Source organism: Carcharodon carcharias, chromosome 13 (assembly GCF_017639515.1).
Source record: "Carcharodon carcharias isolate sCarCar2 chromosome 13, sCarCar2.pri, whole genome shotgun sequence".
Taxonomy (NCBI): Eukaryota; Metazoa; Chordata; class Chondrichthyes; order Lamniformes; family Lamnidae; genus Carcharodon; species Carcharodon carcharias.
The window spans coordinates 119326932-119339013 of NC_054479.1; the positions used below are offsets into that span (position 1 = coordinate 119326932).

Genomic DNA, 12082 nt, shown 5'->3' on the forward strand with positions numbered 1-12082 from the left:
AAAAACAAAATTAAACATGTTAAACAGATACACACTAAAATATTGCAGGTTTGGTGCTAGATTTATCAGGGTTATTTCAGTCCTAACAAGGGGGCAAGGGGAGTTTGGTGATAGCGGGTGTGGAGTGGCGGGACCTACATCATTTAAAACCCTGGCATTTATACATTTAGATGTTCAAATTGTGATCATTCCCTACAAGTTGTTTGCGGTTCCACTGTAACTCATCCCATTAAATTTACAGTTTCTGGAATATAGGATATTAGAATTTGGGCTACGTTTCTCCTTTTCAAATTTCAGTTAGATTATGAACCAAGTCTATCCTGATTACTCAATACTAAGTGTATTATGGCCCACCATCTTATTTGCCTGGAACATATTGTAGTAGAATTATATCCTGTGTGTAAACAAGACATTAACTGCTTTCCGACTGAGCAAAGTGATGTTTGTGCGGATCAGTGCACATGTGCAGATGGCCATTTTGCAGGAGACAGTGTTTTGGTAAATCCATGCAGTACTTCCTCAAAAGCCAATATATCCTTCCTAAGGTGTGGTGCCCAAACTGATCGCCATATTCCAAATGTGGTTTAACCAAGGCTTTGTATAGCTGAAGCAAGACTACTCTCCTTTTGTATTCTAGTCCTCTAGACATGAAGGCCCATATTTCATTTACGTTTTTGATTATTTTCTTTACCTAATCATGATATTTTAATGTACCTGTACCCTCAAGTTTCTCTTGAACCCCCACTGTTTCTAGCTATTCATAATTTATAAAGAACTTAGCTAAGACCTTATTAGATCCGAACAGGATGATCTTACATTTGCTTAGATTGAGAAACATCTGCCAGTTTTGCCCATTCACTTAAGCAAAACTGAATACTGGTGAGAGTGACAGTTCATCTGGGGATTGCAGCCAGAGCCAAGTCTATGGCACCATGGGTGCCATAGCTGTACGGAGGGACTGGAGGAAGATTGGGAATGCAATAGTGATAGGGGATTCTGCAGCCACAGAAGTGAATCCAGGATGGCATGGTATGGCTTGAGAATAGACCTGGCCCAGGTAAGTTGGAATGAAAGGTTGGCGGGCAAACCTCTAATTGAACAATAGATTGCCTTTAAGGAAGAAATGGTTTGGTTTGTTTGTGGGCAGGAAAAGGTATAGCAAGCAAAGCCAAAGCTGGACGATGAAACAGATAGCGAGATGAAGCAGAAAAAGGGTGCATATGACATATGTTAGTCAAGTTGAGAATACAAGTGAGAAGCAGGCTGGCTATAGCAAGTTCAGAGGGGCAGTGAGAAAGGAAATAAGAGAGGCAAAGAAAAGAGTATGAGAAGGCATTGGCAACTGCATAAAGGTGGATCCAAAAGTCTATTATAGGCATATTAACAGTAAAAGGATAGAGTGCATGTCTGAGATGCTAAATTATTTTTTTTTCTGTCTTCACTAAGAAGATAGTGCTAAAGTCATGGTAAAAGAGGAAGCAACTGAGATACTTAAGAGTGGATACCTGGAGGATGTTTCCTCTTGTGGGGGGTACTAAAATTAGAGAATATAGTTTAAGAATAAGAGGTCCAACTTATAAGACAGAGATGAGGAGATTTTTTTTTCTCAGAGGCTGTTAGTTTGTGGAATTCTCTTTCCCAGAAAATAGTGAAGGCTGGATCTTTAAATTTATTCAAGGCTGAGTTAGATGTTTGCTGGACAAGGGAGTCAAGGATTATGGGGGGGCAGACGGGAAGGTGGAACATAAACCACAACCAGATCAACCATGATCATATTGAATGGCGAAGCAGGCTTGAAGAGGCAAATGGCCTACTCCTGCTCCTAAGTCCTATTAGAAAGGCTGGCTGTATTTAAAATTGATAAACCACTAGGACCAGATGGGATGTTGGGAAAAGTAAAATTGATAAACCACCAGGACCAGATGGGATGTTGAAGGAAGTAAAGGTAGAAATGATGGTGGTACCGGCCATAATCTTCCAATCCTCCTTAGATAAAATTTAGATAGAGGTTTGAAGAACTCAAAATGTTACAGCCTTGTCCAAAAATGGGTGCAAGATATACCCAGTAACCATAGGCAAGTCAATGTAACCTCAGTGGTGGGAAAGTTTTTAGAAACGATAATTGGAAAATAAATTAGCATTCACTGGACAAGGGTGGATTTATTAAAGAAATCCAGCACAGATTTGATAAAGGCAAGTTTAACAAGAGAGGGTTGATGAGGGTAACACTTTGGATGTGGTATATATGGACTTCCAAAAGGTGTTTGATAAACTACCTCATAATAGAGTTGTCAGCAAAGATAAGGTTCACAAAATAAAAGGGACAATGGAGGCATGGATACAAAGTTGGCTGAGTGACAAACAAAATAGTGGCAACGGAATGTTTTTCAGACTGAGGAAGGTTCTCCAAGGAGTCAGTGCTATGACCACTGTTTTTCTTGACATATATTAAAAGGTATAACATCAAAATTTGAAGATGACACAAAACTTGGAAATATTGTGAACTGTGAGGAGGATAGCGATAGACTTCAAGAGGTCATAGACAGGGTGGTGGAATTGGCAGACACATGGCTGATGAAAATTAATGTAGAGCAGTGTTATTTGATACATTTTGGTGGGAAGAATGAGGCGAAGCAATATAAAATAAAGAGTACACTCCAAAGGGTGTGCAGTAATAGAGAGACCTGGCATACAGGGTTCAAAATACAGAGGGCAGCAGGTAAATTTGTCCTCAAGTTCACAAATTCAATCACAGGGGTGACCAATGAAAGAAAAGTCATCCTCTCTCCCATGCTGCTGCTCCAACTCCTCCAATCATGGGTTCCCTCTCTCCTGATCTTGCTGCTCCTCCAGAAACAGAATCTGTGATTGGAGAAGCAGCAAGGGTTGGAGACCTGAGACCTGGCTTCAGTGAAGAGAATTTATCTTAAAAAAAATTAAAAACACATTTTCTTCGCACAGAAAATCTTCAAAATCAGCAAGTAAAATATCCTTAAGATGATATCTTCAACACTTCCCCCTTTAGTCCGTCATCCCTCTTGGCCTCCTGTCTATTCCTGGGGCCCAGATGGATCAGGGCTTATTCTGCTGGATTGATGGCACTCACAGTAAGAAAGAAGGCTTTGCCTCCTCCTGGACCTGGACTTGAACCCTTGTTCTCACTCCAACTACCAATCTATTCCCTCTCCCTCTGAGAAAAAAAAGGGCAGGATTTCCTGAGCACCGCAACCATTCCCGAAATCCTGAGTCCCAAGCAATGGATTGACAGTGGGAGCAATTGCAACAGCTTTGCAAAGGGGTCCAACAAGCTCAGTATCATCAGTGCCTAAAGCAACTTTACACTCCAGTAGAACTCACACTTCCATAAGTGTAACTAGCATCATCAGATTTAATAATGTTTGGAGCCAAAGTAAGCCATTTTTAAAAGAAATCCCCATTCTTTTACTTGTGGGGCAGAATTTTGCCATTGGCGAGCAGGGGGCGGGGCCCACTCACTGACACCTAAAATGACGTGGGATGATGTCAGGCGGAACCCCCAACGTCATCCCGCCCCATTTAAATTTTCAGGAAGGCAGGCCCACAGCAAAATCAGCTGCGGGCCCACCAACCTGTCAATAGCCAATTGAGGCCATTGACAGGGTCAATTAAACAATTAAAGGACTTGCCTGTCCAACCTTAAGGCAAATAGATAAAACCGGCGGAATGAGGTTTCATGCAGGGTTTTAAACATTTTAATAATGTTATTATGTAAATTATGAACATGTGAGGTGGACATTAGAGAATTTTTTTTTCTATTTTTAATATTTTTAAAAGTGTCAGCAATCTCCCTGAGGCAGCACTTAGCCTCAGGGAGATGTGCACTCTTTGGTGCGCATGTGTGAAAGAGCGCACTCTCGCTTTTGGGGAATCCCCACGCCGCACAGGAAGCTAGCACTTCCTGCCGGATGTCACACTGGGCAGGCCTTAATTGGCCCGCTCATGTAAAATGGCAGTGGGGATTGGCTCCCTGCCCACCAGATGTCACACTGGGCGGGCCTTAATTGGCCCACTCATGTAAAATGGCTGTGGGGATTGGCTCCCCGCCCACGGGAGATTGGGTTGGGCCTGCCCGCACATTTCCAATGGGAATACAACACACAGAAACAAAACATCAGACTACACAGGAAGCTGATTATGTTATTCTTATTTGTTATATTCACTGAATTTACCACAATATTCACCAGAAATTTATGACAGAGCCTCCAGATCTACACAAATAACCTCGACTGAGTTTGGGGGAGCAAAAGGATTCAGAAGGCCACAAAGCCTCAAATGGACAACAAAGTGACATTCAGATCTGAGTAAATGAAGTCCAGTATAACAACCTAAATTTATATGGTGCCTTTGACATAATGAAATGTTCCAAGGTGCTTCACAGTAGCATTATAAAACAGAGTATGACACTGAGCCACATAAAGACATAGTAGGTCAAGTGACCAAAAGCTTGGTGAAAGAGGTAAGTTTTAATGAGTGTCTTAAAGGAGGAAAGCAAGCCAGAGAAGCAGATAGATGTAGTGAGGGTATTCCAGAACTTAGGGCCTAGGCAACTGAAGGCATGCACCGATGATGAAGCATTTAAAATTCGGAAGGCCAGAATTAGATACCTTGGAGGGTTGTGGAACTGGAGGAGATTGCAGAGATAGGGAGGGGGTGAGGCCATAGAGGGATATGAAAACATGGATAAGAATTTTAAACTCAAGACATTGCTTGATTGGGATCCAATGTAGGTCAGCGAACAAAAGTGTGATTTGGGAGCAGAATTTGCTGTGGGTTAAGACCTGGCAGCAGAATTCTGGATGACTGCGAAGATAAGGAGGGTAGAATGTGGGAAACAAGCCAAGAATGTGTTGGAATAGTCGAGTTTTAAGGTAATGAAGGCATGAAGAGGACCTCAGAACTTTCAAGGGAAAGATTTAATAATATATACACAGTCTTTGGTGTATGTACTACTATATCTATCTAAAGAAGGAAATCCTAAAACAAATTCAACACAAATATAGGAAGTAATGATACTATGTCACTACATTATCTAATAAATGAGTTGGTGAGGGTGAAAAAGGAGCCTCTGAAAACCAAAAAGTAGCCCTCGTGAAAGTCTCAAGAAGAGCCCTTGAGAAAAATAATTATTTTGACCCCTGTAGGGGTATATGTGCACAAGTCATTGAAGGTAGCAAGGCAGGCTGAGAAAGTGGTTAAAAAGGGATACTGGATCCTGGACTTCATAACTTTGAGTACAAAAGCAAGGAAATTATGATGAACCTTTATAAAAACACAGTTTCAGCCTCAACTGGAGTATCGTGTCCCATTCTGGCACCACACTTAAGAAAGGATGTGAAGGCTTTGAAGAGGGTGCAGAAAAGATTTTCAACAATGGTTCAAGAGATGGGAGTCTTCAGTTACAAGGATAGGTGGGGAAGCTGGTGTTGATCTCCTTAGAGGAGAAGGTTGAGTAGAGTTTTGATAGAGGTTTTCAAAACATGAGAGGCCTAAACTGAATAGGCAGAGAGCAACTGTTTCCTTTGGCAGATGGGTCGAGAACCAGAGGACGGAGATTTAAGGTGTTTAGCAAATTAACCAAAGGCGTCATGACAAAAATGTTTCTAAACAGTGAGTGCTTAAGACCTGGACTGCACTACGTAAGAAAGTGGTCGAGCAAGTTAATTGTGGCTTTCAAAAGCAAATCGGATAAGCACCTTAAGAAAAAATTATTGCAGGGTTGCATGGAAGGGTGAAGGATAATGGGGCAAGTTGAATTGCTCTTGCAGAGAGCCAGCATGGACATGATGGGTGAAATAGCTTCCTTCTGTACTGTAACCAATTTTTGATCCTATTCTACTTTTCTATGTACTTAAAATTTTTTTAAAATCTCCACATGAGGTAATTTGCAAAAAAAAAGTTATATTCTTTTCAATTTCAGCTGCATTTTCTGGTCTTTTGCGCCTGAAGGAGCTGGATCTATCTTCAAATGTTTTGTACAACTTTGAATATGGCGTCTTGGAGCACCTGTATTTTATAGAGAGGCTGATTCTTACTGGAAATCCATGGAGGTGTGATTTTCAAATCCACTACTTGGCCTACTGGTTGCAGGTTCACTACAGTGTACAGTTTGAAGGCCTTGAGTGCTCAATGCCGAATGAATATAAGGGCTGGACTGTGCAGAAGTATATCAAAAGATATTATGAGGATTGCCCCAAGGAAAAGACAATAGAAGATTTTGACACATATGATTCTGATAAATTAGATGAGGAAGAAATGAGAAGGATGCCCTAACTACATGTAGCATAAATATTCCATGCTTCCCTTTTAGATATGAAATAGAATTACACATATGAGTACGTAACCATATTTCACATAGACATTTAAATATGTCAGAATCACTTACCTCTAGCCTGCTTTGGTTATATTACAATATTGTGGAAAATGAAAGCTTCAGGTATAAATATTTCAACCTTTTCAAGGAATTTCACATGGGTTTTTTTTGTAAGACAGCTGCATCATATTCTTTCTGAGAAAATTTATACCCATATTTTATAGCATAGCTGCACTTTTTATGAAACCTTTCAATGTACCTTATTCTTTGTAATGATCTAGAAAACAGGAGCAGTATCAAATAAAGAAAATACCATCAAATGACATCAAGCTTTCTAACCAATGAGCACCTTGAATGCCTTATCATTTTTGATACATTTTATATACACTTCCTGACATATGTGATGAATTGAGATTAAGCCATGCATTGAGATTTTTTGCAAGACTTTTTTCTTTTTGTTTCCATATGAAGAAAATCCTCATTTAATTGCCATATCATCATCAGTCATTCCAGTTCTCTTAACCAAATCTTTCAATTCTTCATCTCTGTGACTGTCCCAGCTTTAGTTCTGATTGCTATAGCTTATCTCATATTGCCCCAGTATCAGTCCCATGTAGCCTGTCAGCCAAAATGAAACAAGTGTTTACCTATACTTCCTAAGTATCAGACAAGCTATAAAAAAGCTGAATAGAAAATTTTCCATTGATAATAAACGTGGTAATCACCATTGCTAATTTGGCTCAAATACTGCATAGTGTTTGGAATCATAAGTGGAATCATGAGAGCAAAACTCACAGTCACCAATAAGCTGTGTGAAGGAAATAAAGGCCAAAAGATGTTTTAGATAAAAAGTTACAAGGATCACATTTCAAACTTTGTTGTAATCAATGGAAATGTTCAGCAGCTAACAAATTGGCATGTTATACCCTTGCAGCTAAACGTCCTATTGTGAGAGTGCATTGTATTGTTCTTCTTAGTGTCCTGAATTGAGTGGAATGTCTTGCATTTTAACAATGGTTAACAATCAGTCCTGCTAAGGTCTCAAAAATAATTGTTCAAATTCCATTGTTCCATTCTCTAATAGGCCTTCATATATAACTCTTCATTCACTCTCACTCTGCAACCTGTAACTATTCTGGCTTGACTGAATGGCCATAGGAATTGTGTATGCTGCCCTAGTGGCCAGCACAAGTGTGTGAGTCCTTTACAGTTCCAAAGCAAGTCCCAATATTACATTGCCTCCTATTTCTCTCCATTTTTGATGTTGAACTCATTCTATTCTACTGTGATCCTGATATTTAGCTTCTTTCCCCATCGGTGAGATATCACTTTGAGGGAATTGATCTGCTTCATTTCCACCTTAGGTCAGTTTACCCCTCTTTACACAACTGTTCACTCTGGATTTGCCAGGATCACCAAATCAATATCAGTATGGTGCAGATACTTGTTGCAGAGTCCACTCAACTGCCATGTTAATTTAATTTGTTTTAGTTTCACCAGCTTACTTCACCTCAAACATTTAAATTTAGCTTCAAGTAATTTTTCTATTAAAACATATTAGAGGTAATTTTAATACTTTCTGTCTGACAAAAATGAGCAATGAAAAATCAGAAGTGGACTCATCGCCCTCACTTCCTGCTCACCACCACATTGCTAATGGAGTTTTTACATATGCATAGCCATTCTGTTCTGTTAACTGAAACTTAATTTGTTTATTACAAATTTTTGCATTGTTTTGGATTTTTATCTTTGTTGTTTTTATTTCATCTAATTTAATGTTTTATTCAATTTTTCACTTTTTAAAGTTTCGCAAATGTTTTGTTATAATAAAAAAGCATTAAAGTGTTATGGTTTTGCTGGGAAAAGGTGATTCCCACATTGTGTCCCATATTTTGAATGTATTGGGGTAATGTTACCTTACTGCCCAGGTGAGAAGCTAATGAAATTGCATCAGACACCTGTCTCAATTTTACTCTTCACTAACTTCAATGGAGAATAAAATCAAGTTTGATATAAAAGAGGAGGTGAACCTGAACTCACTAGTGTGGCTGGAGAGGGTTTAAAATAAAGTAGCAGGGGAGAGGGCACCAGAATGTAGAAGTTAAAGAGAGTAATAAGGTGCATAAAGGAGTGAGGGCATTAGATAGCACTAGGAAATGTAGAAATATACTGGATAGGAGCAGACTAAGAAAGACTATGAAGACAGGTTTAAAATGCATGTAAGTAAATACACAAAGGATTGTTGAAGGTTTCATTTATATATTTCTATACCAAGCACAAATAGCAGTGTGGGAATATTTGTTTTTATTCTTTCACTGAATGTGGGCATTGCTGGCTAGGCCAGCATTAATTGTCCATCCCTTATTACCCCTCAGAAGGTGGTGGTGAGCTGCCTTCTTGAACCGCTGTAGTCCCTGTGGTGCAGGTACAACTACATTGCTGTTAGGAAGGGAGTTCCAGGATTTTGACCCAGAAACAGTGAAGGATATGGTTCTAAATCAGGATGGTGTGTGGCTTGGAGGGTAACTTGCAGGTGATGATGTTCCCATGCATCTGCTGCCTTTATCTAAAGTGGCAGAGGTCACGGGTATGAAATGTGCTGTCGAAGGGGCCTTGGTGAGTTGCTGCAGTGCATCTTGTAGATGGTATTCACTGCTGCGACTCTGCCTCAGTGGTGAAGGGAATGAATGTTTAAGGTGGTGGATGGGGTGCCAATCAAGCAGGCTGTTTTGTCTTGGGTGGTGTAAAGCTTCTTGAGTGTTGTCAAAACTGTACTCATCCGGCAAGTGGAGAGTATTCCATCACACTCTGGACTTGTGCCCTGTAGATGGTGGACAAACTTTGGGGAGTTAGGAGGTGAGTTACTTGCCACAGAATTCCCAGCCTCCAACCTGCTCTTCTGGCCACAGTATTTGTATGGCTGGTCCAGTTCAGTTGCTGGTCAATGGTAACCCCCAGTATGTTGATAATGGAGGATCAGCGATGGTAATGCCACTGAGTGTCAAGGAGAGATGGTCTCTCTTGTTCAAGATGGCCATATGGCACGAATGTTACTTGCCACTTACCAGTCCAAGCCTGAATGTTGTCCAGGCTTTGCTGCATATAGGCATGGGCTGCTTCAGCTGTGAATGGTGCTGAACATTGTGCAATCATTAGCAAACATTCCCACTTCTGATGTTACATTGGAGGATGAAGCAGCTGAAGATAGTTGGGCATAGGACACTACCCTGAGGAACTCCTGCAATGATGTCCTGGGACTGAGATGATTGACCTCCTACAGCCACAAACTTGAGTAGATGTAGCAAATCAAGGGGTAGAGGAGAGCATAATAGTAATATCGGAAATGAGGGTCATAGAATAGCAGAAAGGGACCGAGATAAATCCTAAAAATACACCAGTAGTCAAGACTAGATGTTACAAAGATAATAAAAAGATAAGACTAAAGACTCTGTATCTGAATGCACATGTAGCATTCATAACAAAGTAAATGATTGATAGTGCACATTGAAGTAAATAAATATGATCTGATAGCCATTATGGAGACATGGCTGCAGGATAACAAGGATTGGGTCCTGAATATTGAGGGGTGTATGACATTCAAGAAGCATAGGAAGATAGGTAAAGCTGAAGGGGTAGCACTGTTGATCAAGGATAGCATTGGTGCAATAGTTAGAGATGGCCTTGGTTCAGGAGATCAGGATGTAGAATCCGTTTGGGTGGAGATGAGGAATAGTAGGGAAATAAATCAATAGTGGGAGTGGTCTACAGGCCCCCTAACAGTAACTACAATGTAGCACAAAGTATACAAGAAGAAATATTGTGTGCTTGTGATAAAGGGATGGCAATAATCAAGGCTGATTTTAATCTACGTATAAACTGGAAAAATCAGATTAGCAGTAGTAGCCTGGATGAGGAGTTCATAGAATGCTTTTGAGAAAGTTTGTAGAGCAGCACATTCTGGAACCAACCAGAGAAGAGGTTATATTAGATTTGGTATTGTGTAATGTGACAGGATTAATTAATGACTTCAGAGTGAAGGCACCCCTAGGTAGCAGCGACCACAATATGATTGAATTTTACATCCAGTTTGAAAGCAAGAAGAGTGGGTCTAAGACTAGTATTTTAAACCTAAATGAGGGCAACTATGTGGGCATGAAAGCTGAGCTAGCTGAAGTGAACTGGTATACTACTAGGGGATAGATCAACAGAGAAGCAGTGGCAGACATTAAAGACAATATTTCATATTACTCAGAATAAATATATCCCTACAAAAAGAAAAATTCTAAGGGGAGGACCCACCATCTGTTGTCAACTGAAGAAGTTAAAGAAAAAGCATATAACTGCAAAGATGGGTGGCAGGTCAGTTGATTGGCCAGAATATAAAGAATGGCAGAGAATGATGAAAAGGTTAATCAGGAGAAAGAAACTTGAGTATGAGAGGAAGTTAGCAAGAAATGTAGAGTTTCTAGAGTATTTAAAAGGAAAAGAGTAAGTACAGTGAGTGTTGGTCCTCTAGAGAATGACAATGGGGAGTTAATAGTAGATAATAAGGAAATAGCAAATGAAATGAACAAATGTTTTGCTTCTGCCTTCAGTATAAAGGATACAAAAATCATTCCAGTAATAATTGTAAATCAAGAGGTGGAAGGGAGGGGGAACTTTGTGAAATTACAATCACTAGGGAAGAAGTACTGAGCAAACTGATGGAGCTGCAGGCTGACAAGTCTCTAGATCCTAATGGACTTCATCCTAGGGTCTTAAAAGAGGTGGCTAATGAGGTAGTAGGTGCGTTAGTGTTAATTTTCCAAAATTCGCTAGATTCTGGAAAGGTTCCATTAGACTGGAAAGAAGTAAATTTAACCCCTCTATTCAAGAAGGGAGGGAGGCAGAAAACAGGAAGCTATCGGCCAGTTAGCTTGACATCTGTCCTGGGCAAGGTGTTAGAGTCAATCATTAAGGGGGTTATAGCTGGGCACTTAGAGAAACTCAAGGTAATCGGGAAGAGTCAGCGTGGTTTTGTGAAAGAGAAATCATGTATAATCAATTTATTGGAGTTCTTTGAAGGAGTAACATGCGCTGTGATAAAGGGGAGCCTGTAGACATGCTGTACTTGAATTTCCAGAAGGCATTTGGTAAGGTGCCATATCAAAGGTTATTGTGGAAAATAAAAGCTCATGGTGTAGGGGGTAACATATTAGCATTCAAAAAAGATTGGCTGGCCAGCAGAAAACAGAGAGTATGCATAAATGGGTCTTTCTGATTGGCAGGATGTGACGAGTGGAGTCCTGCAGGAGTCTGTGCTGGGGCCTCAACTTTTTACAATTTGTATCAATGACTTAGATGAGGGGAGTGAAGGCATGGTAGCTAAATTTGCATATGACACAAAGATAGGTAGAAAAGTATGTTGTGAAGAGGACATAAGGAGGTTGCACATAGATATAGAGAGGTTGACTAAGTGGGCAAAAATCTGGCAGAGTATAATGTGGGAAAATGTGAAGTTGTTCATAGAGTATTACTTAAACTGAGAATGGCTGCAAAATTCCAAGGTGCACAGGGATCTAGGTGTCCTAGTACATGAATCACAAAAAGTTAGTTAATTAAGTTAGTTAGTTAGTTAATTAATTAAGAAGGCTAATGGAATGCTATCCTTTTATCACGAGAGGAATTGAACCCAAAAGCAAGGATGTTATGCTTCAGTTATACCAGACATTTGTGCGACCACATCTCAAATAC

The 12082-nt window shown here is 40.0% G+C and overlaps 2 protein-coding genes across 2 annotated transcripts in view; one reads left to right on the forward strand and one right to left on the reverse strand.

Moving 5' to 3' along the window:
• lrrc17 (leucine rich repeat containing 17) overlaps positions 1-8195 on the forward strand; it is a 43661-nt gene extending 35466 nt beyond the window's left edge. The window contains exon 4 of the mRNA XM_041203639.1: positions 5957-8195. Within this exon, the coding sequence (XP_041059573.1) occupies positions 5957-6309 (353 nt within the window). The 3' untranslated portion in view covers positions 6310-8195. The remainder of the gene's footprint in view (positions 1-5956) is intronic.
• Positions 1-12082, reverse strand: part of fbxl13 (F-box and leucine-rich repeat protein 13) — a 255100-nt gene that overhangs the window by 208045 nt on the left and 34973 nt on the right. The window lies entirely within an intron of this gene.